At 38.1% G+C, this 27,697-nt stretch overlaps 3 protein-coding genes across 3 annotated transcripts; all 3 read left to right on the top strand.

Annotated features, from left to right (window-relative positions):
* The first annotated feature begins 288 nt into the window (after positions 1 to 288).
* LOC146701044 (B-cell receptor CD22-like) lies at positions 289 to 5,506 on the top strand. The gene is made up of 8 exons (XM_085467373.1): positions 289 to 359; positions 654 to 713; positions 1,227 to 1,610; positions 1,921 to 2,226; positions 2,346 to 2,606; positions 2,842 to 2,917; positions 3,062 to 3,104; positions 3,932 to 5,506. The coding sequence occupies exons 1-8, from the start codon at positions 299 to 301 to the stop codon at positions 4,163 to 4,165; spliced, it is 1,425 nt and encodes a 474-aa protein (XP_085323499.1). The 5' UTR covers positions 289 to 298; the 3' UTR covers positions 4,166 to 5,506.
* Positions 5,507 to 10,870: 5,364 nt separating this feature from the next.
* Positions 10,871 to 14,984, top strand: LOC146701043 (B-cell receptor CD22-like). Its single transcript, XM_085467380.1, has 4 exons — positions 10,871 to 10,919; positions 11,143 to 11,472; positions 12,002 to 12,052; positions 13,694 to 14,984. Exons 1-4 carry the CDS (start codon positions 10,877 to 10,879, stop codon positions 13,990 to 13,992), a joined length of 723 nt encoding a protein of 240 aa, XP_085323506.1. The 5' UTR covers positions 10,871 to 10,876; the 3' UTR covers positions 13,993 to 14,984.
* Positions 14,985 to 17,640: 2,656 nt separating this feature from the next.
* Positions 17,641 to 24,295, top strand: LOC146701042 (myelin-associated glycoprotein-like). Its single transcript, XM_085467379.1, has 8 exons — positions 17,641 to 17,716; positions 17,846 to 18,229; positions 19,454 to 19,759; positions 19,846 to 20,100; positions 20,990 to 21,071; positions 21,651 to 21,690; positions 21,851 to 21,963; positions 23,865 to 24,295. Exons 1-7 carry the CDS (start codon positions 17,674 to 17,676, stop codon positions 21,923 to 21,925), a joined length of 1,185 nt encoding a protein of 394 aa, XP_085323505.1. The 5' UTR covers positions 17,641 to 17,673; the 3' UTR covers positions 21,926 to 21,963; positions 23,865 to 24,295.
* The last annotated feature ends 3,402 nt before the right edge of the window (positions 24,296 to 27,697 follow it).

The following is a 27,697-nucleotide window of genomic DNA, read 5'->3' as shown; positions in this document are numbered from 1 at the left end:
TGTTATTAAATATATAATATAAAAGCACAAAACCTTAGAATAACTCAAGTTAGTAAAGAAGCTCTTTGATGGTTTGTAAGTACTTTGAGACGTTAACGATGTTGTAATCTTTGACTTTCTTTATCAGAGGATATTAACAGGAAGGACAGATAAGTGACTATTTTTCTGCTTCGGTCAGAGCATCATGTGATGCCATGCCTGTAGCAGCTTTGAAACCAAGCAGGCTGGCCTTAGGACACTTTCTTAAAGAGCATGTTCTCCTTCTGAACTTCCTTCTTTTTAACAGCAGTCAGGCTACATGGTTCACTGTAACTGTGCTAAAACCCCCTCATTTCGTTGTGAAATCACTCGTTCACTTGGTAAGGAAACATTTCACTGTTACTCTCTAAAACTAATAATTATTTATTCTTTTACTTAAATGAAAGACGCATTAAGTAATTTTAAATGTAATATGTATTAAATTTTACTTAGTTGTGTTGTTGTTTTAAATGAACTGTGTGATTATAGATTCAGAGAGATCACTGCTAAGAAAAAAAAATGTCGTTAAATAGGGGAAGTTCTCTGTGAAACAACTTTGTCGGGGCTGTTTTAAAACTTCATGTGTGGAATGATTAGATAAACAGATGTCTTTGTGTTTGTCTGTTAAAATGCAGGGAAGGAGTTTGTGAACATGGTGACAGTCGGCATGTTATCGGTTCTCCTCTTTGTTTCAGGTGAGCCGTTTGTTCACTTATATTGAAATCATTTAAAATGTGAATTTTATTTGGAAGAAAAAGTGACCCTACAGCTACTTTTTCCAACTGTTATTGTCCTAACTTGAAATTGAAATTCTTTAATTGGTAATTTCTCTTTGGTTTGTTTACAAAACAAGAATTTAAATGATAACAGAAGAAGAAGTCAAATGACTGAAAGGGTGTTGGCTGAAGCTACAGCTTGTAACACCTACAGCTTAAGAAAAAATAAAGAAAGTATATTAAATCAACTACACTTTTAATGTCTAATTTAAAAACTGAATCATGACAAAAGAAAAAGAAATAATCAGTAACCCTTTATGTCTAATTCAGCTCTAGATGAGCTCTGTTAAAACCTGTGATTGTGTAATAAACACACAGATACAAAAATCAATGTAATTGAATCATTTAATCAAAGATTATGTTTTAAATCTTGGTGGGACTACAGTACAGTATTAATGTGTGAATAACTTAATCCATAAAATGTATTTACAGGTGCTTTGGCAGACTGTACAAAACAACCAGCACTCTCCATAACTGCACCAAAGAAGCTGGAAGCACTGAGCGGATCTTGTTTGCAAATCCCATGTAACTTCAGACCCAAAGACGAACAGACATTTATCAGCACAAGAAAAATCTTTGGAGTGTGGATTAAAAATGATTCTAGATTTGGCGAAAATCCAAACAATGTGATCTTCAACAGTAATGGAGCAGTTAGCATCTATCCAATGAGTATTACTGGGAACCTGAGTCAGAGAGACTGCACCACTCTGTTTTCTAATTTAACCACCACATACACAGACACATACTTCTTCAGAGTAGAGAGTGAACCATTCAAGGCAACAGCTTCTTGTGATCCTCTTCAAATAACTGTCAGAGGTAACGAATTCTTGCTTTTTCATAGTTAAAGCAAACAATAATTTTGTAGTTTTGTTCTTGATTGTTAGATTTTTTTTCTCTGTCTATGTCTGTTGAGGATATACTATGTTACAGTCACAATTATTGTCTTAATAGCCTGAATGGTGTTTATATTTCCTTATTTATAATGTTTGCTCTGCTCAGGATCTGATTTCTAAAATTATCTATGAATTTTGGATAACGAGATCACAGGATGAAGTTTGAAGATTTAAACATGTATAAAGTGTAGTGTGCTCTTCATTTCTAATATGTTTGTGATGTGAAACCACAGACTCTCCTTGGAGGCCCAATATTACAATCCCAGGTGATCTGAAGGAGAAGGAGTCTGTCACTATAACCTGCTCAGCTCTCACTCCCTGTCCACACTCCCCTCCTCAACTCACCTGGAATCTCCAACAAGACTCTCACAGCAAAATAGAGCAAAACACAGATGGAAGCTTTACAACTAAAATCCAGCAGAACATCACTCTGTCAGACACACATGATGGAACGAAGATCAGCTGCTCTGCCAGATATCCTGTGAACCAAGGAAAAGACACCAAGACAGCAGAGACAGAAGAGACTCTCAATGTTTCATGTAAGAAAATCAGAGTTTATTGTTGGATCCTGTCAACATATCATGATTGATGGGATCCCCATTATTTATTATTCTGTTTATAATGAATAATGGGGATATGTGTTAATCTTTTTCTCCAGATGCTCCTAAAGACACCTTAGCATCCATCAGTCCATCAGGTTTGGTGTCAGCAGGCAGCTGGGTGAACCTGACCTGCTCCAGCAGAGCCAAACCTCCAGTCAGCAACTTCACCTGGTTCAAGAAGAGCAGAGATGGAGCTGTGAAAGTATCTGAAGGAGAGATTTACAGCTTCAATGTAACAGATGGAGGAGTTTATTACTGTGTGGCCACTAATGATCTGGGTAATCAGACATCAGCAGAGACTCATCTTAATATTTCAGGTAAAGGCTCAATTCTAATCATTGTGTTTAACTTTAGTCATAACAGATTGATCAAAATAATCAGGAATGGGATAAATCTTTTCAGAAAAATGTAGGTAGTCAGCTGTTCATCACGGTTGAACATCTTCACAAAGTACAAGTGCAAATAGCAGGGGAAAGTAAAATAAGGAGGCTGGACATATATGAATGAACACTGAGTATACCGAGCAGAAAGACTCAACATGTGTTTCTTTAGGAACTGATACGTGGTGGGCTGCTGTTGGAGGGATCCTTGGGATCATCACACTTATTTGTTTGGTTTTCATCATTTGGTAAGTGTCTGTTTCTTAACCTATTTTAATAATTTTTTTAGCATTGTGAGTAGCTTGTTCATCACTTTGTTTATATATATATAATTATTTCTTTTTTCCCTTTTACTTCTACAGTTAAGCTAAAAGTTGTCTTGTTCCTTTTAGGCGGCTGAAGTCAGTCAAACATGGAGCTTCCGATCAGACACAGGTGGGAAAACTGAACTTTATTGTGGTTTTAACATGACTGCACAATAGTGACTGCAGTCTTTTCAATTCAGTTTAATTTTTTTATACAACGCCAAGCCAGCTTCATGAAGAGCTTTATAGTGTAAGGTAAAGACCCTACAATAACAGACAAAAAACCCCAACAATCATATGAGGCCCTATGAGCAAGCACTTGGTGACAGCAGGAAGGAAAAACTCCCTTTAAACCAGAAGAAACTTCCAGCAGAACCAGGCTCAGGGAGGGGCCACCATCTGCTGCACCTGGTTGGGTTGAGGGGAGGAAGACACGACAAAGACACCCTGTGGAAGAGAGACAGAGATTAAACATAATTAAATGGAGAGTGGCATATAAACGCACAGTGAGTGAAAAAGCAACATAATGGGAATCATCCAGCAGACTATACCAACTGCAGTGTAATAAGGGAGGATTCAGGGTCACTGATCCAGTCCTAACTATAGGCTTTATTAAAAAGAAAATCTTATCTTAAAAATCTTAGAAAAGTAGAGAGGGTGTGTGTCTCCTGCATCCAAACTGGAAGCTGGTTCCACAGAAGAGTGGCCTGAAAGCTGAATACTCTGCCTCCCAGTAAGTAAACCAGCAGTCTGAGGACAAAGTGCTCTAATGGGGTGAGATGGAGCAGATTCCTCACTCACATGAAATGCGATTAAACGTCCTGTTTTTTGTGTTTTACTTGCTTTCAAAGCATCAAGTTGCTACTCTGAAGGTATCAAATTATATCACTGATTGAGTCAAACAGAGTTTTCTCCCAGTTCTTCATTACATCTCAAGTTTGGTGTGTTTGATTTCAGAGTCTGTCTCTCCAAGAAGCAGCCAGAACAGCAGAAAATGAAGACATCCATTATGGACAGATTGACTTCTCCAAGCAGAGACCCGGACCTTCTTTAGACCGATTGCAGGAGAGCACACAGCAGCAGGATTTGGTGTATTCACAGGTCAAAGTGTGCAAGACTCAAAGCAGAGACAGGCCATCACAGACAGCTGATGGCCCAGAGTGTATCTACGCTCAAGTGCAGAAGAAATGAGTGTGGAAGTGTCTGTTGGTGAAAAAGCACTTCCATACAATATTTCTTTTAAAAAGGTACTTTGAAGTGAAGTTTGATTAGCTGTTTATCTCCAGTAAAATATTTATTATTATTTTTTATCATTTCGTGTATTTTTGTGTATTTATCATAAGTTTATCATATATATTTTATTTTTAATGTTCCTAAAATGAAGATGATGCACAGTTATCAAATTTTCTCTTTAATGGCTTGGCATTCAAGTGAAATATATACTTTTGTATTTATTGAGCCAAAATATTGTGTTCTTGGAGGAGAAGCAAAACTGCAAAATGTTGCATGAAATTAGCTTCTTACATTTATTAACCTTCCCAAATTAATTTATCATGTTTTACTCTGAAGTTTTACTTATAACCCACAGTAAATATCACACTAACACCCTCACAATTCCTAATACACTGTTTATTTAAAAAATGGGGATGTGCAATGTTTACTTTATTAGGTACACATTGCTAGTATTGGGTTGGCCTCCCTTTTGCCAGTCTTAATTCTTTGTGGCAGAGATTTAACACGGTGTTGGAAACATTTTTCTTAATTTTGCAACATTTTGTATCACAGCTGCTGTGGAAGGCATTTGAGTAAAACTCATTCTATTATTAAAAAAACACAATCTGATATAATCTGAATATTGTGACATGGTGGCTTAGTCTGCTGAATATCCATTACACCACCAACAACCTGGCCTGTTATTAGCAAGGATCACTCCATTCTTCCATGATCTTCATGTCGTGCTATCAGAGATGCTCTTCTGTGAGTGGTTATTTGCATAACTTTCAGCTTTCTGTAAGCTTGAAGTAGCTTGACCAATTCTCCGCTAATGTCTGGCATCGTCAACATGTTTTTTTTCCCCCATCACTCACTGGATGTTTTCCAGTGAGAACCTTACAGATGGCTGTGTGGGGAAATCCCAGTAGATCAGAAGTTTTGAAATACTTGGAGCAGACATTCAAAGTCACTTAAATCACCTTTCTATCTATTTCTGATGTCTACATGCATGAATGCTGCTACACAACTGGATGATTAGATATTTATGTTAACGAGTGAATGTAAACGGCAATACATGGGTTTGTTTGTTAGTGAAAATGAAACACGGTCAGTGAGCCGATGCAAATGTTTTGATGTATGGCTTAACTAGCCAGTACACCTGCAATATCATGATATTTCTGTATTTGACATCCATACCCTAAATCTAATTTCAGGTACTGGATGCTAACATGCTGCCATTAGGCATACTCAACTAAGGTACTGTAATTGTAATGTTACAGTTTCATAAACAGAGGTGCGTTTTGTGCCTTTCTCTATTGACCTGGTCTTTTATACTCTGCTTTGACCTCTGGTGTGCCTTAACACCACACAGGCGGAAAACAGTTGGTAAGCAGGTTAACAGGTCTGTGTGCTTGTAGACGATTTGTCACATAGTAATCAAGAAGATGTGACAGATAATGATAAAAGTGAAGAGAGGAAATGAGAAAAAGTGAAAGATGATGAGAGGACAGACTGTTAGAAATGTGTTAGATGACGACAACAAGAGCAGCAAGGCACATATATCCTTAAAGGTGCAAGTGTTTAAGTATAAAGTAGTAGAAGACTGCTGTCCTGCATAAATGTTTAAGAGACTTTGTGAATCACAGTGCCGCTATCTGTCACGTGGTGTGACTACATCATATTATTCCTTTACCTTGTTGCCTTGGAAACACTTTGCCTGCCAGTACTGAAATTTAGTTTAAGTTGAATAACTGATACCTGGTCAGACGTAGAGTGACTATATTATATTTTCTGGACCGTCAAATACAAGAAACTAAACCAGTAAACTGAACATGACACACACCAGACAGGAGACTATCAAAGTAAAACAAACGCACAGAGGGGGACACAGAGGACAGAGACACAAGGGGAACCTAATGGACAAGGAACCAAACAGAGAACAGAAGAACCTCAAAACAGACAAAACTAAAGACTACTAATGAGCCTAAGACATAAACCATAATACAAAAATGACACCAAAACACACAAAACTCAAAACACTGGGTCAAATGACGCAGATAAATGACAATTCCTTCATGAAATTATGAACTGTATAAATTACACAATACTAATATTGATATTTTCAATGTTTTCTGATGTTTTACAGAAAGAGGATTATTACTTATGAGAAGGTTCAATAAAGTCAAGATAACTTTTGTTTGGAAAAGTTCATAATGTAAGTCACCTGTCTGTCACCGGTAGGGAGAGTACTCAGGCACAGACTGGAATTCAAAGTTCAATACGACAGTTAATTTACACAACACCAAGCGCACAATATATACATGTGGGGGGAAAGATCCAGGGGTCCAGGGAGGGAAGGGAAAGGTCATCTCACATACTTGTGCTCCACCACATAAATCCACACACCAACAATCCAAAGCAGGAAAGTGGGCAGCAGGTTCTGGGAGACTATTCACTAGTGATGGGCAGATGAAGCTTCATGAAGCACTGAAGCTTTTCATCCAATTGGTTCACCCCAGCACAAAGCGTCTTGAAGCTTCATTTGCTCTAGTAGGACATCTACTGGACGTAAAAATATTAGTTTGCATGAATTTGAAGAGTGTGGCCTTTTGCACACAGCCTGTAAATGTCAACAACAAAAGGAGTGTGTAAAACATGTATATTGTAGTGATGGCAGTATACTGTGTATATTTATAGTGGCAGTATGGAAAATGATCATTTGGAAATGCTTAAAATGGAAGTGATCATTTACTGTGAGGTGAGGTGTGGTTGGGGTGTGGACAGTGGTTGTGCTTTTGTAACGTTGAGGTATGGACAGCTACACACTGAGGCTTTGAGCCTCAGTCCTGCCCACATTTTATTCTGTAAAAACTAAATTTTCACTGCTTTTATGAGCTTTTTAGTGGGGAGAACATAGCTAGGATTTAATGATTTAACAAATCTTTTAAATCCTTTGTCCTCCACAATGCTAAATGGCTGTGAGTCCTCAATCACCATGCTAACCAGGTCTTCATCTATTTGAGATTGTTCTCCTGAGGAAAGACAACAAAAACAAAGCACAAATATAAATATCACGTAACTTATTACAGTTGTATAATATTGTTATATCATTTAGTAACATTACTGCATGCTATATTATCATTGCATTTGATGGCTCACCTGGTCTTGCTCCACAGTCGGTGTTCCTCTTATTCTCATGCAAAGCTCTGTAGTGCCTAAGCATGGATGAGGTGTTGTTGTTATATCCCAGCTCCCTGGCACATAGCAAACACTTCACCTTGTACAAAAGTAAAGACAGCTTAACATAAATTGTATTGCACCATCAGTATCATGAAAATACATCTTCTGTAGAAATTTACATACCTTGTTGAGAGATATAAGATCAAAATGTTCCCACACAGGGGAGGACATCCTCCTCTTCTTAGCTGGCTCCATTCTCTTCTCACTCTACTCAACCTCCAAACTCTCTCCAAACTCTCACTAACCGCAACTCTCCATCAAACACCTACATTTTGTCTGAGGGGTTTATATCGCTGTCATAGCTCGCAGCAAAGTTCGAACCACTTCATGAACCAGTCACGTGGTACAGCCGGGCAGCGAGGCTTCGGACATCATCATTTTCAGCTCCTCCCATAAATGAAGCAAGCCTCGATACGCGCATCGCGGAAACGCCCTGTAATGTTCTGTCTCAAACTTATGAATAACGTGTTCGTAATCTGCTTCGTGAGCCACCATTATCTTTATTGCCGCTCGTCCAGTTCCACATAAAACACCCCCACTGTCGTGAAAACAAACACTCCCCGTTGCCACTACGGTGGACCACAAGGGACAGTAAGCACGGAGTGCAAACATTATAAGCAATATAACACGCCCCCTCAATTACTCGACACAAGCTTTGAAGCCTCGATACAGAACGTCACATCACTACTATTCACAAAGAGAGATGAATCTCAAAAGGCAAACTCACTCATGAAATACAGAAACTAACACTAACGCGTCTCAAACAATCATCCAGCGATGAGAAGATCCGAGCCCCAGCCATAAATAGCCATGGAGTAATCAACTGAGGAATTAGAGCCAGGTGCGTGGGCCAAAGGCAGGAGCCTGCAGTGAGCCCCGCCCGGGCAGAGCGACAAGGGGGAGAGAAAGCACAGAGAACACAGAATAACCACAGCATGTGGAGACATGAGATTTGAAATATGAGTGGATTTCAAACTGTGCAGACTGATGCACATAACAAACATTTTTATTAAATGTGGCGATTGAACATTTCTTACTGGTTACCCTAATTACCCTAATTTCTTACCCTAATTACTACAGATTACTGCTAATTATTTACTTAAAAAAATCAGGTGATGATTGAGCAGTATGGCTCAAGAAATGAAGGAGTTGAAAAGAGACCCCTTATGTGTATGTCCCAGTGGCTTGAGGCCCCAGTGGTGTTAAATGTGGTCTCTGTCCATGTGTTCAGCTGCTGTTAGGGTGAACAACTGGTTTTCTGCCTGTATAAAGCTGTGTGTCATCTGCAAGAGGAAAAGATTTGGTTTTGATATTGTTGCAAATGAGTAATCACCAATTTAGTATTGATGATTCAGTATTGATCAGTATCTGAGGTTTTTTAGAGGAAAAAAGTCGCACTGATGATGAAGAAGTATCAGAACTTACAAAGCCAAATATGACACTTGGCATTACAGCCAGCAATATCTCACTTCCTCTTTCAGCGGGTTGTAAGCAGGAAGGCCAAACATAGTGCATCTCGTGTTTTAGTCAGTGAGTTTCTCAGTGCTTGCTTCTTTCTGATATGATGATCACTAGTTTACAGGGTTTATTGTAATTCTGCTTCATTTCACTCTAAAACTGTGAGACTAAACTGGGACTTGTTTGGTAAAAAAAACAAACATTTGATGCTTTTGTAACCTGGACGTGTGTCCCTCTATCTATAAAGAGATGATCTATACTGCTCGCCCAAGTGCAATGTCTACAATATCCGAATCTAGGTTTGGGAAGGTGATTGGCAGTAGCAACTTTGTAAGAGCAATAAGACTTCCAACCCACATAACACGCACAACCACAGGTTTGTGAAACAAAGTTTGCTTTATATATATTTTCTTTGAATCAGTTCCCTTTGCTCATCCTCAATGTAGGGATACCTTCAAATGCAGTAACGATCTCAAATGCATCACAAAAATAATTGAAACAATCAAAATAGATGTAAGACAAGAAAGAACACACAATATTTCAACACCCCAAAGAAAAGGAAAAAGAAAAGAAAATAACATGTGAGTGTCCAGTTCCTTATGGTGTCAGTTTATTCAGTTACCCACTGTCTTGGGTTGAGAACTGAAAAGGACCTGAATCTCAGGCGGGGAAAAAGTAGCAAAAGAAAATGATAAGGTATCTCTCAGGTGGGCTTCCTTTTGTTTTTTCCCTACCGCCCTCCTGGTACGGCAGGCATCAACGTGTCAGCGTCCTGACACACAGAAGGCCTCCCCAGCAGCAACAGTGTTCAACTTTGTCCACAGTAAAGTTACAGCGGGATACAAATAACATCAGGCTGATCCTGCCACGATTTGTTCCCCGGTTCAAATCACAGACAAACATTATCCCACAGCTGTTTATGTTTTTAAACCCATTTTCCACAGAGAGACATTTTTTGAAAAATGTATTGACAGCAATGTTGAATATTATTGCACAGGAAAAAAACAACTGAACGTAAAATAATTACACCTTGACGCCTCTGCCTTTCTAAATAGAGGGACAGTAACTGCGTGTGCATGTAAGCTTGTAAAACCTGAAGATAGAGACAAAATACTGTTAATCTGACTCTCTGCCATTCTGCAATTCCTCTCATGTAAGCAATAACGTGGCGCCCAGCTGACGTGAAAAAAGGCACATACCTTTAACTTTGCATGACGAACTCTGTATTCCTCGTCCACACGTAGACGCAACGTTTTAAAAAATCTCAGTTTTCGGTGATTCGAAACACCGTTTACGTGTGGACGAAACAGCTGCGTTTTCAAACATACCGGTGTAGCTGCGCGGAAGTAGCGTAAAAGAGTTAGTAGTTTATTTTATTACTACCTGCAGATTACTTGTATTTGCTTAATTGTTTACTAAATGTTTGAGGTGTGAAATAAACCACAATTGAGCAAAATATGAGTGTGTGTGGTTGGAGGATGTGTTAGTGCGTGCGTGTGTGTGTGCGCGCGCGGGGGGGGGGGGATTTTTCTGTAAAACAAAGGGGGGCCCAGCGAAAAAAGTTCGGGAACCACTGTCCTACACCACACCTTCACGCGCACCGAGCTGCAGATGATGCCTTCAGGGCAAGCCCGGAAATTAAGCTATCAGCCAAGAACTACGATGCATTCAAAGAACCCTGTACTTCTGATTGCTGTAAATCTTACCAGGGTTACACTTTTATTTAATGAAACTAAAGCTTTTATTTTGTGATTCTTATTTTAGTGCACTGACAGTGACCCTGTTGTATTATTACTGTTTTTATATTTCATGCGGAAAATGCTGTTAACAATGGTTCCTTATGAAAAAACGACAGCTTCTACTGCACAGAGTCTGGATTATGAATATGTTTTAAAGAATAATGAAAAATCTCTTCAAAATCCATAATACAAATGATTAAATATGTGATGTGTGTTTGTAAATCAGGGTTTCAACAAGTTCCTGTGTGTGAAAATGGTGACAGTCGACATGTTGCTGATTGTCCCCTGTGTTCCAGGTGAGCTGTTTGTTCAGTCATTCACAGACATGGAGTCATTTTGTGTTCTGAACTTTAACAAAGAAAATCTTAAAGGTCAGTGAAGATAGAATCAACAGCTAATAATGACACTGTATTTAAGCTGCTTTGGTAGACTAAAAGAAGCATCACTCTCCATAACTGCACGATTTGTTTAAAAATGTGCAGTTGTGTGATTGGATTAATCATTATGTTGTATTTACAGGTGCGTTGGCTGGTTGTACTGTTAAAGCAACACTCTCCATAACTGCACCAAAGACTCTGGAAGCACTGAGTGGATCTTGTTTGCAAATCCCATGTAGCTTCAGACGCAAAGAAGGACAGAAATTTATCAGCACAAGAAAAACCTTTGGAGTGTGGATTAAAAATAAATCCCAATTTGGCAAATATCCAAACAATGTGATCTTCAACAGTAGTGGAGCAGTTAGCATCTATCCAATGAGTATTACTGGGAACCTGAGTCAGAGAGACTGCACCGCTCTGTTTTCTAATTTAACCACCACATACACAGACACATACTTCTTCAGAGTAGAGAGTGAACCTGTTCTGCCTTTTATAACTTAAATCGGATATTATAGTTGTAAGCTGCCCTAGAACTCCCTCTAGTGGCTGCTTTGTAATATGGGTTCGGTTACTTTGGGAAAGGAAAAAATGAGAACGTGAAGAAGAAATAAAAGATGGCGGAAAGTGATACCGTAATGTTATCGTTCTAAGCTGATACGGACCTTAAAATGTTGTTGCCTTGGACAAGATATGTCTGTAAGTATGAATGTCGATAAAATAACTATTATCTTTTGTTTTGTGTAAAAATGGCACAATAATTTGTACATTTGAAAGTTTTATCTTGTTAGCTTGCAGTAAGAGTGTAACAAGCTAGTTTACATGTTAGTTAGCTAATACAGTATTTTGTACTTTCAGTTTTACGATGGTCAAAGAGAAGGCAATGGTCAGAGGCCATTCTTCAATAAATCAGCGCAAAAAGGAAAATAAGTCTGGTTATTGGAGCATCGTTATCTCGCTGTCTAGCTGGTGAAACTAAGAGACTCAGGGCGAGGACAGCATAGAACCATTCAAGGCAACAGCAGAATGTGATCCTCTTCAAATAACAGTCAGAGGTGAATGATTAAGTTTTAATGTTTAATAACAAAATGACAATAACCCACATTCAAATAGTTGCTCTCTGTTCTTTGCATACAATATCTCTTAGAGCTAAAAATAGCAATGTAGGATCAGTGATTGTCCTTACAGATTATTCATGTGCTACATAAAAGTCTTTCCAAAAAAGTCAGGCTGTAAAATGTAAGTGTCACGGTTCTGGGTCCATTGGACCCACTATTTTGAGTTTATTGTGTTTTGATTTAAGTTTGCATCAGGGATTGTGTTCTTGTTCTCTTGTCGTGTTATGGTGATGATTATGATGTCTATTATTAGAGTTCCATGTTTCTGTTTATCTGGGTTTAAGATGTGGGTTTAGTTTCATATGTCATTTCCTGTCTGTCTCTCGATGTCGAGCCTGTGTGTGATGTTTTATTGTGAAGGTCTGCGTCTCATGTGAGTGTGTTCAGTTTTACCTCTGTCTCATCTTACTGATTGTTCCCAGCTGTGTCCACCACCTGTGTGTAATTCCCGTGTTTCTCTGTGTGTATTTAAGTCGTGTCCTCCGTCATTGTAGTTGCTGGTCTGTCTGTGTATCAACATGTCTCACCCGTGTGTTCTCCCTGCTGTCCAGCGCCTCTGCTTGTTCTCATTCTTGTCCAGGTTTGTGCTCTGTAGTTTAGTTGTTTCCAGTCTAGTTTAGTTCGTGCTCCATTTGCTGTTTGTCCATATTTATTTCGTGTTCAATAAACCACCTTCACTTCTCCACTACTGCCTGCGTTTGGATCCTCCTTCATTTCCTCCACACGGCTCCTCTCACTCGCCGTGACAGTAAGTAAATGAATGGATGCAGTTTTCACTATTTTCAAAAACAGGTTTGGTCAGTTAAAGTCTGTTTTAATCTCTGTCTCACTTCATGTTAAATAAGTTCGCAGAAATGGGCTTTTCTGTTTCCAGCTCTACTGAGGTTTGATAGAACTGTCTATGTTCACTGCAGTTTGACCTGAAGGCATGAAGATCATTTTACAGATTTTTTTTAAAGTGTGCTTAGATATTCCCCAACTTCTCCCATTCCCTTCTCCATTCCATTCACACGTTTACTGTTGACAGGCCTCACTCTTTTTAGGTCCATAAATATTTATTATTAAACTTGTTATTTGTTATATATGAAAAGATAACAAAACAAATTGTGGCGGTTGGGTCCTGAGAGTGGTTTTTGGTGATGTGTGTGGCTGGCAGCTGTAGAGCTGCAGCCAACTGTGTACAGCACCCGTGTGTGCAAATAAAGTAAATGCTAAAAAGCATAAACATGTGGACGAGTCTACTGTGTGATTGTTAGACAAATATCTTAATGAGGTAATCTGAAATCAAAATAAAGTAAAAAAAAAAAAAAAAAATCTTAATGAAATTCATTCCAAGTAAATTACAAATGATTATATAAATTATTTCAAAATTAATACCGAAGCGCTGCAACAGCAAACATGTGACAACAGAGTGGTTCGTAATAACAAGTGTAGTGTGCAGTACATTGCCGTATACTGGATTAGTGTGTGTTAAGTGCAGAGTTTAAATAAAAGACTAAATGATTCTACATTTGACAGATATAGTGCATTATATACTGTATTTATTTGTATGTATTTGCAACATCTTCGAAACCACAGATTCTCCTTGGAGGCCCAATATTACAATCCCAGGTGATCTGAAGGAGGAGGAGTCTGTCACTATAACCTGCTCAGCTCTCACTCCCTGTCCACACTCCCCTGCTCAACTCACCTGGAATCTCCAACAAGACTCTCACAACAAAATAGAGGAAAACACAGATGGAAGCTTTACAACTAAAATCCAGCAGAACATCACTCTGTCAGACACACATGATGGAAAGAAGATCAGCTGCTCTGCCAGATATCCTGTGAACCAAATCATATATTGCCAAATCTCACCAATTCCCTTTGGTCAGTAATTTTGATTTAAACACTGATGATAGTGCAGCATGGTAATGGTCCCACACATAAAAGCGAGCACCCCTGGATCATGTTTTTACTCCCATCTTATCTACAACCTCCCTGCATATGTTGTCACGGTCCTGGGCCATTGACCCAGTGTTTATTGTTGTCTGTGCCTCCCTTATGTTTGGTCTCTGTGTGTCTTAGTTGCTCTGTTTCCCCTGTCATGTGTATCCCTTAGTCAAGTCCGCGTCTCAGTGTTACGTTTCCTGCTTTACTTTGAAAGTCTGTGTCCTTGGTGAATGTATTGAGTTTTGCTTCCCTTTGGTCTCGTCATGTCAAGCCCTGTGTTTTTTCTGCCTCATGCTGTGTGTTTCCTTGTGTGCCTCTTGGTGAAGTTTAGGTTTTATTCTCCAGTTTACTTTGGTCCTGTATGATTTCCGTGTGTCAGCAATAAAGCTGCATTTTGAGTTATTCCCATGTGTTGAGATTTCTGCATTTTGGGTCCTCATCCTGTCTGCACACAGCCGAATCATGACATATGTCTGATCTACTGGCCACACATCTGTATTTTTTTGACAAAGTTTTTCACTTACTGTTGTTCCCAGGAACAAACTGTTCAGTCTTGTATCTTTAAGGAGAATTCAAGAGCTGTATCAACACCATTTTTCAGATGTCAGTGATTCACTTCATGGGTCTAATAGTCTATGTTAATCATCTATATTAAGTTTTAATATAGATGAGTAATGAAATTTGTAGGATTCTTCTCTGTCTCAAGCTGACTTTACAGAATGAAATTCTCTAAATTATCTTATTGTGTCTCCATGTAATCTTTAAAGCAATTGTTGCCGAGTTTTCTGTTGTATAAATGTACTCTGTGATCATGGCAGGTAGATGCCTTCTCTCTGTAAATATTCTAGACTTACAATCCCTCTGTGTCAGAGGGCATGCAGACTGTGGTCATGCTGTCTGTACTGTTGTTTTCTTTGCAAAGGTAAATAAACTGGTAAAGAGTTTCAGAGTTGATTACTAATCAGTTTTTTTTTTAGTATTAATTAGTACTTGAATATTAATTTTTACGATGACCCTAACAGCTTGTAATAACTCCTGAACAGTGGTGGTCCTAGCCTGTTTGGTGCCCTGGACACACATAAAATATATTAAGGATTGTACATTAATATAAAACTGTTGTCGGAACCATACTGAATTTCACCAGAGAAACACACACACACACACATATGGAGAGAGAGAGAGAGAGAGTATGCAAACAGCTACTAAACAGCCATCATAATTTGTCATACAATGAGAACAGGACAGATCATCAATTGATAATGACTAATTAATATTGTGCTGAACACAGTCCAAAAGATTCAGTAAGCGACATCAGTGTCTACTGTTTACTATCATAGCCAAGTGACACTTCACTATCCCTACTAGATGATGTTATTATCTCTGTTGTGGTCAGTGCAATCCTCTATGCTGGGGCAGCAGGTTGAGGGTCACAGATGACAACAGACTAAACTGATCCACAAGGCCAGTAATGTTGTGGGGATGGAGCTGGACTCCGTTAGGGTGGTGTCTGAGAGGCAGATGTTGTCCAAGATAAAGACAATGTTGGATAACACCTCCCACCCACTCCATGACATGCTGGCTAGTCACAGGAACACGTTCAGTGAGAGACTGAGATTACCGAAAAGCACCACTGGCCGACACAGGAAATCATTCCTGCTCGTGACCATCTCCCTGCACACCTCCTCCATCTAACACACTGTAAACACTGCTATAGTTACAGCCATTTTACACACGCTCTTCTCTACTCTGGAATATTCTTGTCAACTTTCTTGATATTTATTTATAATCCCCTCTGTTTATCATTGATATTTATAATTTAGTGGTCTGTGTGTATTAGTGCTATTTCTTAAATGTGTAAAATCTGTAACATAATGTATTGTTTGGAGTTTAGTCCGTTACTGTTACTATTTTTACCATTTCTTCTTGGAGCAACTGTAGCCCACATAATTTTCTTAGGGATTAATGAAGTATTCTGAATATGAGTCTGATTGTTTCAGGATGACCTGCCATTATCCAATGACACATCTGCTTACCTGCATCTTTTGCTCGTTTCTCTTGCTCTTCTTTTCTCTTTTTTCTAAACTGAGGACCTGATGGCTTTGAACTTTTCTTGTTCATCTTCCATTGGTTTTCATTTTGCACTCCAGTATGAACACCCATCCCCCAACTCAGGGATCACCACAACATAACCTAATAGACCTACACCTTAGTTCACAGATTTGCTTTGTCTAAGGTTTATTTCTGGGATTTCAAATCAAGAATACATAATGGGCTTGGATTTACAACATTATGAATGAAATTTGCTCTATTTGCAAGCAGCAGGTCTCTCCTCCACTGTCGACAGGTTGTGTGTGACTTTAAATCATCAAACTGTAAATTATAAATTTTAAATTGTTATTGATCCCTTCACTCCTAGTCCTAAAGTGTATGTTTATTTTCTTACTCTTCTTATATTTGTTGTTCGTTTACTTGCACTGCTGTAACTGGAGCCTCGTCGTCTCGTCTCTCTACATACTGGACTGTATAGCGGAGATGACAATGAAGTTTACTTTGACTTCAGCACAGCAGCAAGCAGGCGCACTTTTCGCATACAGAATTTCGAAAAAAACATCGGTGCAAATTATAAGTCTGTATCATGATGTCTGGTGTTTTCGTGTTTGTTGGTTTGTTTTTATTTTGTTTTATTTTGCGAGTTGGTTATTAGATGCTGCTCCAGCCAGCCAGAGAATCCCCCGCCGCCCCGCCCTCTCCTCCCTGAGCCGCAAGCAGCAGGCGCACCTCGCAAACAGAGGGCGCCCTTACTCCCAGCAAATGGGCGATAGAAAACCGATGCCATTCCCAATATGCGCTGGCTGATGTCGGGGCAGCATGAGTACGAGCAATTTTTTATTTATTTTTTGCCGATGCCCCTGATGCCGCCCCCACCACGATGCCGCCCCAGGCAACTGCCCGTGTCGCCCGTATCAAAAACCGCTACTGCTCCTGATGATAAGTGACGTTCATATTGGGATTTTTAAAAAAATATTTTAACTAAGGTTAAGTTTGCAGGCTCTGAAGGATTGACGTTAAAAAAATCTTTTAGGTTGTGAATGTGAGTTCAGAGTGGACGTTAAAAATAGATTGACATGTCATATCCCCTGTTTCAGCTTTTAAGCAGGAAGGACACAGTTGATTGTATCGTGTGGTTTAGTCAGTGGGTATGTTAGTGCTTGCTTCTTTCTCAAATGATGACCACTAGTTTACAGGGTTTATTGTAATTTTGCTTCATTTCACTCTAAAACTGTGAGACTAAACGGGGACTTGTTTGGTAAGGAAACATTTTATGCTTTTATTTAACGAAACTGAAGTTTTTATTTTGTGATTGTTCTTTTAGTGCACTGACAGACACATTTATGTCATTTTCTTTCCTGGTGATTTAGTTTCACTCATTTCATATGTCAGATGTTGTTAACAATGGTTCCTTATGATGACAGCTCGTATTGCACAGAGGAAGTTTGGATTAAGAATTTGTTTTAAAGAAATATGAATAATCTCTTCAAAATCCATAATTCAAGTGATTAAATGTCTGATTTGTGTTTTTAATTCAGGGTTTCAACAACAGCATCAACAAGTTCCTGTGTGTGAACATGGTGACAGTCAGCATGTTGCTGATTGTCCTCTTTGTTCCAGGTGAACTGTTAGTTCAGTCATTCACAGACATGGAGTCATTTTACAATCTGAACTTTATTGACAAACAAAATCTGAAAGGCCAGTGAAGATAGAGTCAACAATTTATTAATCATGACACTGTATTTACAGGTGTTTTGGCTGATTGTGCTGATCAACCAGCACTCTTCATAACTGCACCAAAGAAGCTGGAAGCACTGAGTGGATCTTGTTTGCAAATCCCATGTAGCTTCAGACCCAAAGACGAACCAAAATTTATCAGCACAAGTGAAACTTTTGGAGTGTGGATTAAAAACAATTCTTATATTACCAAAATCAAAAACAATGTGATCTTCAGCAGTAGTGGAGCAGTTAGCACCTATCCAATGAGTATTACTGGGAACCTGAGTCAGAGAGACTGCACCACTCTGTTTTCTAATTTAACCACCACATACACAGACACATACTTCTTCAGAGTAGAGCGTGAACCATTCAAGGCAACAGCTCAGTGTGATCCTCTTCAAATAACTGTCAGAGGTGAGTTATTTTTAAAATAAATGAATGTTTAATAACAAAATGACAATAAAACACATTCAAATAGATTTCTGTATTCTAAAATATAATTTTTTCAGCCTAAAAGTTTCAATACAGTCACAGTGATTTTCCTGATTTACATTTTATTTCTTAACTGTACAGGATTCTTTCTGAAGCAGTCAATATACTGTTTTTATTGTGTCATAACATTTTGAAAACAGTTTCAGAGTGTGACAGGTCTGTACAGAACACAGTATCGTTTAAAGCCAGTTCTAATCTCCGTCTCACTTCATGTAAAATAATTCCAACTAGACGAAGCAAGAATGGACTTTTAACTTCCATTTCTGCATCCAGCTCTACTGATGGCTTTCAGAAGTGTTCCTGAGCTCACGCACTGATTCTTTTGACAGAACTGTGTGTGTTCAGTGCAGTTTGACTTGAGGCCATGAAGATCACAGTCATTCAGTAATGATTTTGGGATTTTTACAACTTCTGCCAATTTGGTTTAAACTGTCTATTCCCTTAACATATTTACTACTGACGGGCTTCACTCCTTTTATGTCCATGCATGTTAACCCTATAATGCCCTTTGTATCATAACCTCTATCTCATCAACATGATCAATATTTGCCATAATTTCAAAATGTTATGGACAAAACTGTTTTTTTTTAAAAATGAACATTGTTTTTAACAAACAGTTGCCACGTATCTTATGCAATACAAAAAAATATAATAAATATTTAATAAAAAATATATCATGATATAGCAAACAAAATGTGGATTTTGTTATAAGGGTTTATAAACATCTCATTTCTAAAAAAATCTGAATTTTCTGGCTATTTTTTGATGGGTTGGGTCTTACAGGGTTAATAATAACAATTATTTGTAAGATATGAAAAGATGACAAAACAAATATCTTAATGAGATAAAAAGTAATCTGAAATCAAAATAAATTGAATAAAGTAAAATAGAAATGATAATACACATCATAAAAATATTTGAAAATCAAAACAAAAACAATGCACCAGCAAACATGTGACAGTGGAGTGGTTCATAATCACCGTGTAAAGTGTAGTGTGCAGTGCAATGCAGTACACTGGATTAGAGTGTGTTAAGTGTAGAGTTTAAATAAATTGATAACAGAACAAATGATTCTACATTAGAAAGATATAGTGTATTATATACTGTATTTATTTGTATGTATTTGCAACATATTTGAAACCACAGATTCTCCTTGGAGGCCCAATATTACAATCCCAGGTGATCTGAAGGAGAAGGAGTCTGTCACTATAACCTGCTCAGCTCTCACTCCCTGTCCACACTCCCCTCCTCAACTCACCTGGAATCTCCAACAAGACTCTCACAACAAAATAGAGGAAAACACAGATGGAAGCTTTACAACTAAAATCCAGCAGAACATCACTCTGTCAGACACACATGATGGAAAGAAGATCAGCTGCTCTGCCAGATATCCTGTGAACCAAGGAAAAGACACCAAGACAGCAGAGACAGAAGAGACTCTCAGTGTTTCATGTAAGACAATCAGAGTTTATTGTTGAACTGGATCCTATAGGACAACATGATTTGTGTGATATGTCTTTGTTTGTTTGTTTCTCCAGATGCTCCTAAAGACACCTCAGCATCCATCAGTCCATCAGGTTTGATGTCAGCAGGCAGCTGGGTGAACCTGACCTGCTCCAGCAGAGCCAAACCTCCAGTCAGCAACTTCACCTGGTTCAAGAAGAGCAGAGATGGAGCTGTGAAAGTATCTGAAGGAGAGATTTACAGCTTCAATGTAACAGATGGAGGAGTTTATTACTGTGTGGCCACTAATGATCTGGGTAATCAGACATCAGCAGAGCTTCATCCAACAGGTAAATGCAGACAGCAGCACAAGAATCAATCATTTATTAATATTAATAAACTGTATGCAGAATTGTGATTAACAGGTTTGAATTTATTGAAGAAAGTTTGGTGAGAATAATGGGAACACATCCATATTTACAGAAATGAAAGCACTGTCAACAGGATCCAAGAGCTTTAAGTCATCCTCAGAAAATTCAAGCCCAAATAGAAGAAACAGAAGCGCCCATAATACATTAGTATCAACTGCTTGCTTGTCTTCTTCTGGTCAGATTCATTGCCCTAATGCACAGAATGCTTTATTGTCTATTGAACTGAATGAAGTGACTTGATATCAATTAGGCCACGCAGAGGATGAAGTAGGGAGAACTGCTTTGCTGACTCATTCTTAAATAGACCAGCAAACAATCCAGCTTCCATTCATTTTCCATTGAGCATTTATTCCATATTTCAGTCATCCATCCACCTTGCAGTCAAGCGCAAGCACATGCAAGCTACTTGAGGGCAATCTAAAGAAGGCAAGGCATTTGACATGCACAAACGAACACAGTCAGCAAAAGAAATACAGTCTATTAAATCTATCATTCATTAAAACCTCCCACATGAACCCAAATCCCTGGAATAGACATACAACACCATGCAGACACAACCTTATCACCACAAAGTTTGTCGCCCCAACATTGAATATGATGCTGTTTTAAATAAGACATGAAATTATTGATTGAGATCATTAAGTTAATAGGAAAGCTTTCACTCTCTTAACATTTGATTGAATGTAAATAGATTAAACCATTCACAGCAACTTGAACATTTAAGTTACCTTCAGATAAGCCTGAACACTCAGTGACAAACATGATATTTATCAAAGTGCATTTGTCACTAACCTTTTTATATCTGCAGGAACACATCAGCCTTTATCATGGTCTGCTGTAGGAGGGATCACTGGGATCATCGTACTCATCTGTATGTTTTTTGTGTTTTGGTAAGACTCTAAGATCAACATCCAGTCCAGATTTATTCCATCCGTGGAATATCGAATTTTGTCTCACTTTTCTTTATCTTGTGATATTGCTTGAAACTGTCAATGGTTTCATTTTGACTGAACTTTTAACTAAAACCAGTGGAAGTGTTGAGGTATATCTTTAAGTTTATAGCTTCAGTATTTCAGTTTTTGTATCACTGGGAAAACAAAGCTACAGATGTGAAGTTTCTTCAGATTGTATCATAAGATGCTGAAATATTCCACAAAATAGAAATATTTTTTCATGCAAATGATGATAGGATGCATTTTATCGTTCCTGTGTGTCTGAAGTTCCCTTTGTGAGTTTCTAAGTTATGTAATTAATTAATTGCACAAGATTTATAAACATATTTTGAAGAGTGTAAACACGTAACCATTTATTTTGCAATGAATGTGTTGCTGTGATGGATTCTGGACTGACCTGTTCAATTAAGCTGGTAGGAAATGTTTCAGGTAGATTGCTCAAGATATCATTATTATTATTATTATTATTATTATTATTATTATTATTTCTGATGATTACATCTCTGTAACTTCTAGGCGACTAAAATCAACACGTCAAGCTTCACATCAGGCACAGGTAGGAAACTGACTCTGATGATTGTAGTTTTTACATGTGCACTCATAAAATGAAGGCTTAGCGTGACTGTGCTCAAAAACAGATTTTAGATGTTAGTATCACCTTATTGTATCCTCAAGCTCTTCATAGCATTTCAAGTTTGGTGCGTTTTATTTCACAGAGTTTGTGTCAAGAAAATGAGGACAGCCATTATGAAGAGATTTTCTTCTCCAACCAGAGACCTTCTTTAGACTGAATGTAGACAGCAAGTAGGCAACAGTGTAACACAGACAGGTAATCGGGGTGCTTCAGTACCTATGTAATTAGCAGGCTGCACATCTGGAAAGGCACCATCACTGCTGATGCATATTACAGCAAGATGAATCACATAATGTATCTATTACACCTGCTTGAACTCATAGTAGAAGAATCTGGGCGATGCACTGGTCTGCCTGCAGTCCAGGCCTTTAACCACCTGGAAACATTTGGCACATTTTGGAACCAAAAATATGACAAACTGAACACTGTTGAACCCTATGACACAAGAAAGGGACAACAATCTTTTCCAAAAAGTTTCACAAATGCTCTCCTCTGTTCCCCGAGTTTTACTGACTGCTGTTAAAAGAACAGGAAATGCTGAATGTGTCTGTTTTTTGGGGGGAACAATCAAACTCAGTATGACCTTTTTCTGTCTCTGAAAATAGTATATTTCCTCTCTTTAACCATTTGATATGTGTTCTATGTTCTGCTGTGAATAAAATATAAACTTATGAGATTTTGTTACGCCCCAGTCTAGGGGTACAGGAACGTAACATAAGAGTTAAAAAAAAGAAGTGACCCCGCCCTGGGCCCCAAAGCCACACAGAGAAAAAACAATTTCTTAGTGAACAGTGGTTTATTGTGCCTAAACTGAAGCGTGACTTCTGGGGTGAACAAAGGGCAAAATAACAAACAAAACCAGCTTAATCAGTCAAGAAGGTGCTACCTGAACCCTACATGATGAAAAGAACAAACAAAACACAAATGCTACGCCTAACTCCCTAACTGAATAAACAGAAGGAAATAATACAGAAAACAACAAGGCAGCTCACCACTTCGGCTTCAGTGACTATTTACAAGTGCTATTTACAAGTGAAGGCTAATTTACACACTATATTCAAAGCTCTGTAAGTCACGGGAATCACAAATATTACAGCGTTTGGAGGCCAGGGTCAGGTCTGCTGCTGCTGTCAGTGGCTGCCCCAACTGCTAGTGAGGGATTTTGAAAGCAACCACATGATCAGGGGACCAATCGGCAGCCGTCAGCTTATCCAATCAGGGACCTGCAGAGACTTAAAGACACAGACAGAACAAGAAACGGCTACCAAGACACATTATGGCCAGGGCCGTAACAGATTTGCAAATCATTTAATTCTGTTTTCAATTTACATCTTACAGCATCCCCAGAGTTTTTTTTTTGAACTGGGTTTGTAGAAAATTGCTACATTGTATAAATTGCACCCATGAATTTAGATTATTATATATTGTTTCAAAAAGATCCTGACTTCAGTACCATATTTGTTATAGTTTACTTTTATTTATTATTGCATATCTGTAGATGTTGTCAATAAGACACTGACAAATCCTAGCAAACTGTAGCTGAAGCAAAGGTAGTTTTAGGAACTGAAATGCTCACTTTTATATGAAAACATGATTTACATGAAAAACACTTACCGTATAAAAGAAAAAAAATGGAACATAGACTGACATGTAACATATAACAACTTATGTAATGTAGAGTTAAATATACGAGTGGCAGAAGGTGCACTCTGATGAACTATGCAGAAGGACAATCTGAAAAAGACAGGAGACTGCAAGTTGGTGGCAGGTGAGAATGCAGCTAGGCAGCATCAGTAGTCTGTAGGATGACTTTTACATGAAGAAAAGAAATCAGGTGAAGGCAAAATTTAAATAGTGTAAGTTCAAAAAAGAATAATGTTGCACAGAGTTCAGGCGTTTTAGTTGACTGAGCTAAATCTGGTAAATTACTTAAGAAACATAAAATGCAATTAAACTTCCTGTTTTTCAATTTTACTCTATTGGCAAAGCATTGAGGATTTCTGTGACTGTCTTCAGTAAGAACTGTTTGTTCTAATATTATCAAAATCAAGTGAATGAGCCTTTTCCTCCAGTTTTTTTTTTTCATTTCACGATAGGTGTGAGTCTGTCTCTTCAGGAAGCAGCCTAAACAGCAGAAAATGAAGATGCTCATTATGATGAAACTGAGTTTTTGAAGCAGAAACCTGGACCTTGTTTAGACTGAGTGCAGGACAGCACGCAGCAGCAGGATGTGATGTTTTAACAGTTCAAAATGTGCAAGGCTAAAAAAAGCCAGTGCAGAAGAAATGAGTGTGGACATGTATTGCACAGATGTTGTACAGAGAAATGTTGTTTTGTAGTTCATCTCAGGTAACCTGATAAGAATCAGGATGTTTGTGTCCGATCCATATATAGTTAGATAATGGCAGTGAACTAAAAAAACAAAACAAAAAAACCCTCTTTTAAATGAGGCATTAAAGTGATGTCACACTAGCAGTTTACTTCCTGTGAAATATTTTTGTTGTGTGCTTCCTATCTGTGTGTATTTTTGTTATGGAACATATTACATATTTTAAATTCTGCTAAAATGAAGATGAAGCACACTTGTTATTTTTAATAACAAGCTTTGCACGTAATTGAAACATAAAATTCTCTTTTTGCATTTATTGACCTAAAATGTTGTGTGTTGGGCTGAGAGGCAACAGTAGTGACAACTTCACAATACTTGTGCATCCAAAGCTTACAGATACAATGTGATACTCGTACTGAGTGATGTGTATTCTGTAAAATGTTATGCACATTTCGAATAACCAACGTTAATAAAAAAGTGCTTGGGCTTGAGTAATTGCAGACTTAAGACCTTTCTGACTTCATCTATCACAGGACAGTATTATTCTTGCATTTTTTTATAATTAGCCCATAATTTCATGTCTATAGCAGCTTTGCAACTAAAACTAATTGACCTAAAGCACCTGTACTATGTATTCTCCCTGCATCTTGTGGTGGTGTAGCTTGTAAATATTAACTGATGATACAATGTGACATTCATACTTGAAGTTAGTAATTATATTCTGTAACCTTAGGTTTTGAATGAGGGAAGTTAGAAAACTTATTCTCAGAGTGACGGAGTCATTTTAGACTTTCAAGAAACAGTATTGACTGACTTCCTCTTTTACAGGATATAAACAGAAAGAACAAAATGCGAATTTCTGAGGTCAGATGGCCCAGGTTGTGAGTGGTCGTTAAGGCGTCTGGGGAGGGAACTCAAAACTGGATTATAGATGGCAGACAGTTGGTGTCATAAACCACCGCCTCTTTCTTTGCAAGCTCCTTTGACTACGATGACCTGGATGACTGAGAACCTTCACAGACATTCTGGACATTAGTTTTGTAAATAAACTTGTGAACTCTTTCTCCAAAGAGCTCGAGTCTGTGCCTGAATCCATTCACACAATTCACAAATGTACATAAAGTAAAAAAAACAAAACAAAACATAACATACTTACAGCCATGAAATAACACATAAGGATAGAGTTGGGTTCAAAGAGACTGTTCAATCAAGACGGCACATGTGAGAATTACTTTCTGATCCTGGCTCTGCCAAGTCCTGATTGGTTACTGCAACTATGACCCGAAAAATACAATAGCACCACCTGCTGGTGAGTTTTAATCTCTGGCAGCACACAGCTGGTTAGGTAATATTAAGAAATATTTTATTTCTTAGCTTTGCTGTATGTTCAGTTCTACAAAGATAGAATCTTAACTTAATTTAGAAAGAAAACCAAAAACCCGAGGACAGAGCCAGCTCTTCATGCAGTTTTTTTGTATACCTGATATCCTTATGTTGGTTTTGTCCCTGCATTATAATGTGATTGGTCAGTGGAATGTTGATTTAACTGATTAGTTCTGGAAAGTGAGTTAAGAAACACAAATTGTGGCAAAGCATTAAAGTTTTGGTTAGTCTTCAGTAAAAGCATGTTATTTTTATAGTATCATAATGAAGTGGATAAAGGTCTTCCTCCAAATCTTCATTATACTTTAAATTTGGTCTGTTTGATTTAATAGAATCTTCAATATTTTAGGATTTGGGGGTAAATTTATAGTTTATCATTAACAGTGGAAAGTAACTATATTATTTGGATTGTTGAAGTGATTGTTAGGAAAAACTTCTTCTTTTGCCTGTTACACTGATATACCAAATTTGCCTGCATAAATACATCATGGCGCATGTGTGGTCATTCAGTCAGTTGAGAATTGATGATCGTAAACTGAGTTATATGTGAAGTTATATGTGAAGCTGTTTCAACTCACACAAACTGACACATTTACTCTTAATGACAAAAAATATCCCGTTGAAAATCACTGAAAATGCCATTTTTGATCACACATTTATCTTAATCTCATCTAATATATTCCTTTATATTAAAATTTTATTTTGGTATACTTGCTCTTAATTTTTATATTCGTCCACGAGGAGGAGCGTTTACCATTCAAGCATGCAAATGTTGACACTTTTTACTGTGATGTTGAATAATGGTGTGTGTATGTGCTCATCCTACATCTCCCTCCTACAATAGACTGGGGAGCACTGGCTTGACCTGAGATACATGTAGGATGAATTCACATGGACATAGGGAACTTTAATCTGACTGCTTATTACGGCCCCAAGTTCATAGGGACCAATGTAGCGTGAGGATAGCCTGTGGAAGAGAGATTTTAGGGGAATGTCCTTGCCAGATAGCCATTCATGTTGTCCTGCAGTGTGCCTGGGAGCTAATGTATGTAATCAGTGTGCATAAAAACACTAATGGTCAACTGCTTTTGGCAGTGCCTCCCAAGTCATTCAAAAGGAGAGAGACCAATGGAGGATGAGGTGACACAAGAATTTCACTCACATGTGCTGTACCAATGTACCTGCACATGTGATGTGACAATAAAAGTGATTTGATTTGATTTGATTTGAGTGAACTGTGATGTCAGAGATTTACAGTTAACAAACAGTCAGGTGAATAAACAACAATGAGACACTTGTGTAGGTTAACGTGCTGCACGGGTGAAAAGCTCAGAGCAAATCACACCGAACTGCAGTATTCGTTTATTTTTATAGGTTACATCGTCAATATGCAAATATAATCACATTTCCTGTCACGCAGGTCCTGATGTCTGTCTGCATGCAAGCTGTGTGTGTGTGTGTGTGTCACAGAGTATGTGTGTTGCAGGTCAATTTCTAAGAATAATATAATGCAAGTCAACTTCTGCGGATATGTATTTCTGTGCTGGTCTCTTGTCAGTGTCACAGGCTCAGAAAACTGTGTCTGGTGAAATATGTATAACATAACTTTTGAAGCATAAGCAAATAAAACAATAAAAACTCCCTGACATGTGAGCATACTCTACCCAGGGGAGATATCAGGGCCAGGTTGCCAGTGTGACAAAGTGGTCAATGAGGTTATTTGAAAAAGTAAAACATGACAACGCAACCTCGGGGAATTTCACCCCCATGAAATACAGTGTTTTTAAAACCAGAAAACGATTACACACGTTCAAAGATGCACAACAGAGGCAGACTGGCTCTATTATTAATATATCTTCAATTATATTTGTAAAAATAAAAACAAGGAATAAAACAACAAAAGTTGACTGTGGTACAGCCCATTCTGTGATAGTTTGCTAAATTAAATAAAACTATATATTGAACTGGACTTACCAGGAGCTGAGGACCAAACGAAACTCACATGTAAAATCAAGTCTACACCCCAGGTGCTGTACAACAACGGAAGTGTGGAAAACGATTCACCACCGGAGGTCCCACAGCTACTGGTATGTCCTCAGTTCACTGCAATAAAAACAAAAACAAAACTCATTAAAGGTCACAAAAACCTTAAAGTACACCGAACACCAGCATTGCACACACTGACAAAGGACTATGTATATTTCAAAATTTAATTAA

Source organism: Copadichromis virginalis, linkage group LG9 (genome assembly GCF_057382275.1).
Source record: "Copadichromis virginalis isolate Kocher_CV1m ecotype Utaka linkage group LG9, C_Virginalis_male_GT1.1, whole genome shotgun sequence".
NCBI classification, from domain to species: Eukaryota; Metazoa; Chordata; class Actinopteri; order Cichliformes; family Cichlidae; genus Copadichromis; species Copadichromis virginalis.
The sequence above is the reverse complement of the archived record's forward strand: the minus strand, read 5'-3'. Positions and strand labels throughout refer to the sequence as shown.

What these genes read in the sequence shown, in the direction of transcription:
- LOC146701044 (XM_085467373.1), top strand. Translation starts at nt 299, where the DNA reads ATGGTTCACTGTAACTGTGCTAAAACCCCCTCATTTCGTTGTGAAATC. An exon ending in GGTTCTCCTCTTTGTTTCAG is followed by an intron (nt 714 to 1,226) that starts GTGAGCCGTTTG and finishes ATGTATTTACAG; the next exon opens with GTGCTTTGGCAGACTGTACA. An exon ending in AGAGACTCTCAATGTTTCAT is followed by an intron (nt 2,227 to 2,345) that starts GTAAGAAAATCA and finishes CTTTTTCTCCAG; the next exon opens with ATGCTCCTAAAGACACCTTA.
- LOC146701043 (XM_085467380.1), top strand. Translation starts at nt 10,877, where the DNA reads ATGGTGACAGTCGACATGTTGCTGATTGTCCCCTGTGTTCCAG. An exon ending in ATACTTCTTCAGAGTAGAGA is followed by an intron (nt 11,473 to 12,001) that starts GTGAACCTGTTC and finishes AGGACAGCATAG; the next exon opens with AACCATTCAAGGCAACAGCA. An exon ending in TCTTCAAATAACAGTCAGAG is followed by an intron (nt 12,053 to 13,693) that starts GTGAATGATTAA and finishes TCGAAACCACAG; the next exon opens with ATTCTCCTTGGAGGCCCAAT.
- LOC146701042 (XM_085467379.1), top strand. Translation starts at nt 17,674, where the DNA reads ATGGTGACAGTCAGCATGTTGCTGATTGTCCTCTTTGTTCCAG. An exon ending in TCTTCAAATAACTGTCAGAG is followed by an intron (nt 18,230 to 19,453) that starts GTGAGTTATTTT and finishes TTGAAACCACAG; the next exon opens with ATTCTCCTTGGAGGCCCAAT. An exon ending in AGCAGAGCTTCATCCAACAG is followed by an intron (nt 20,101 to 20,989) that starts GTAAATGCAGAC and finishes TTATATCTGCAG; the next exon opens with GAACACATCAGCCTTTATCA.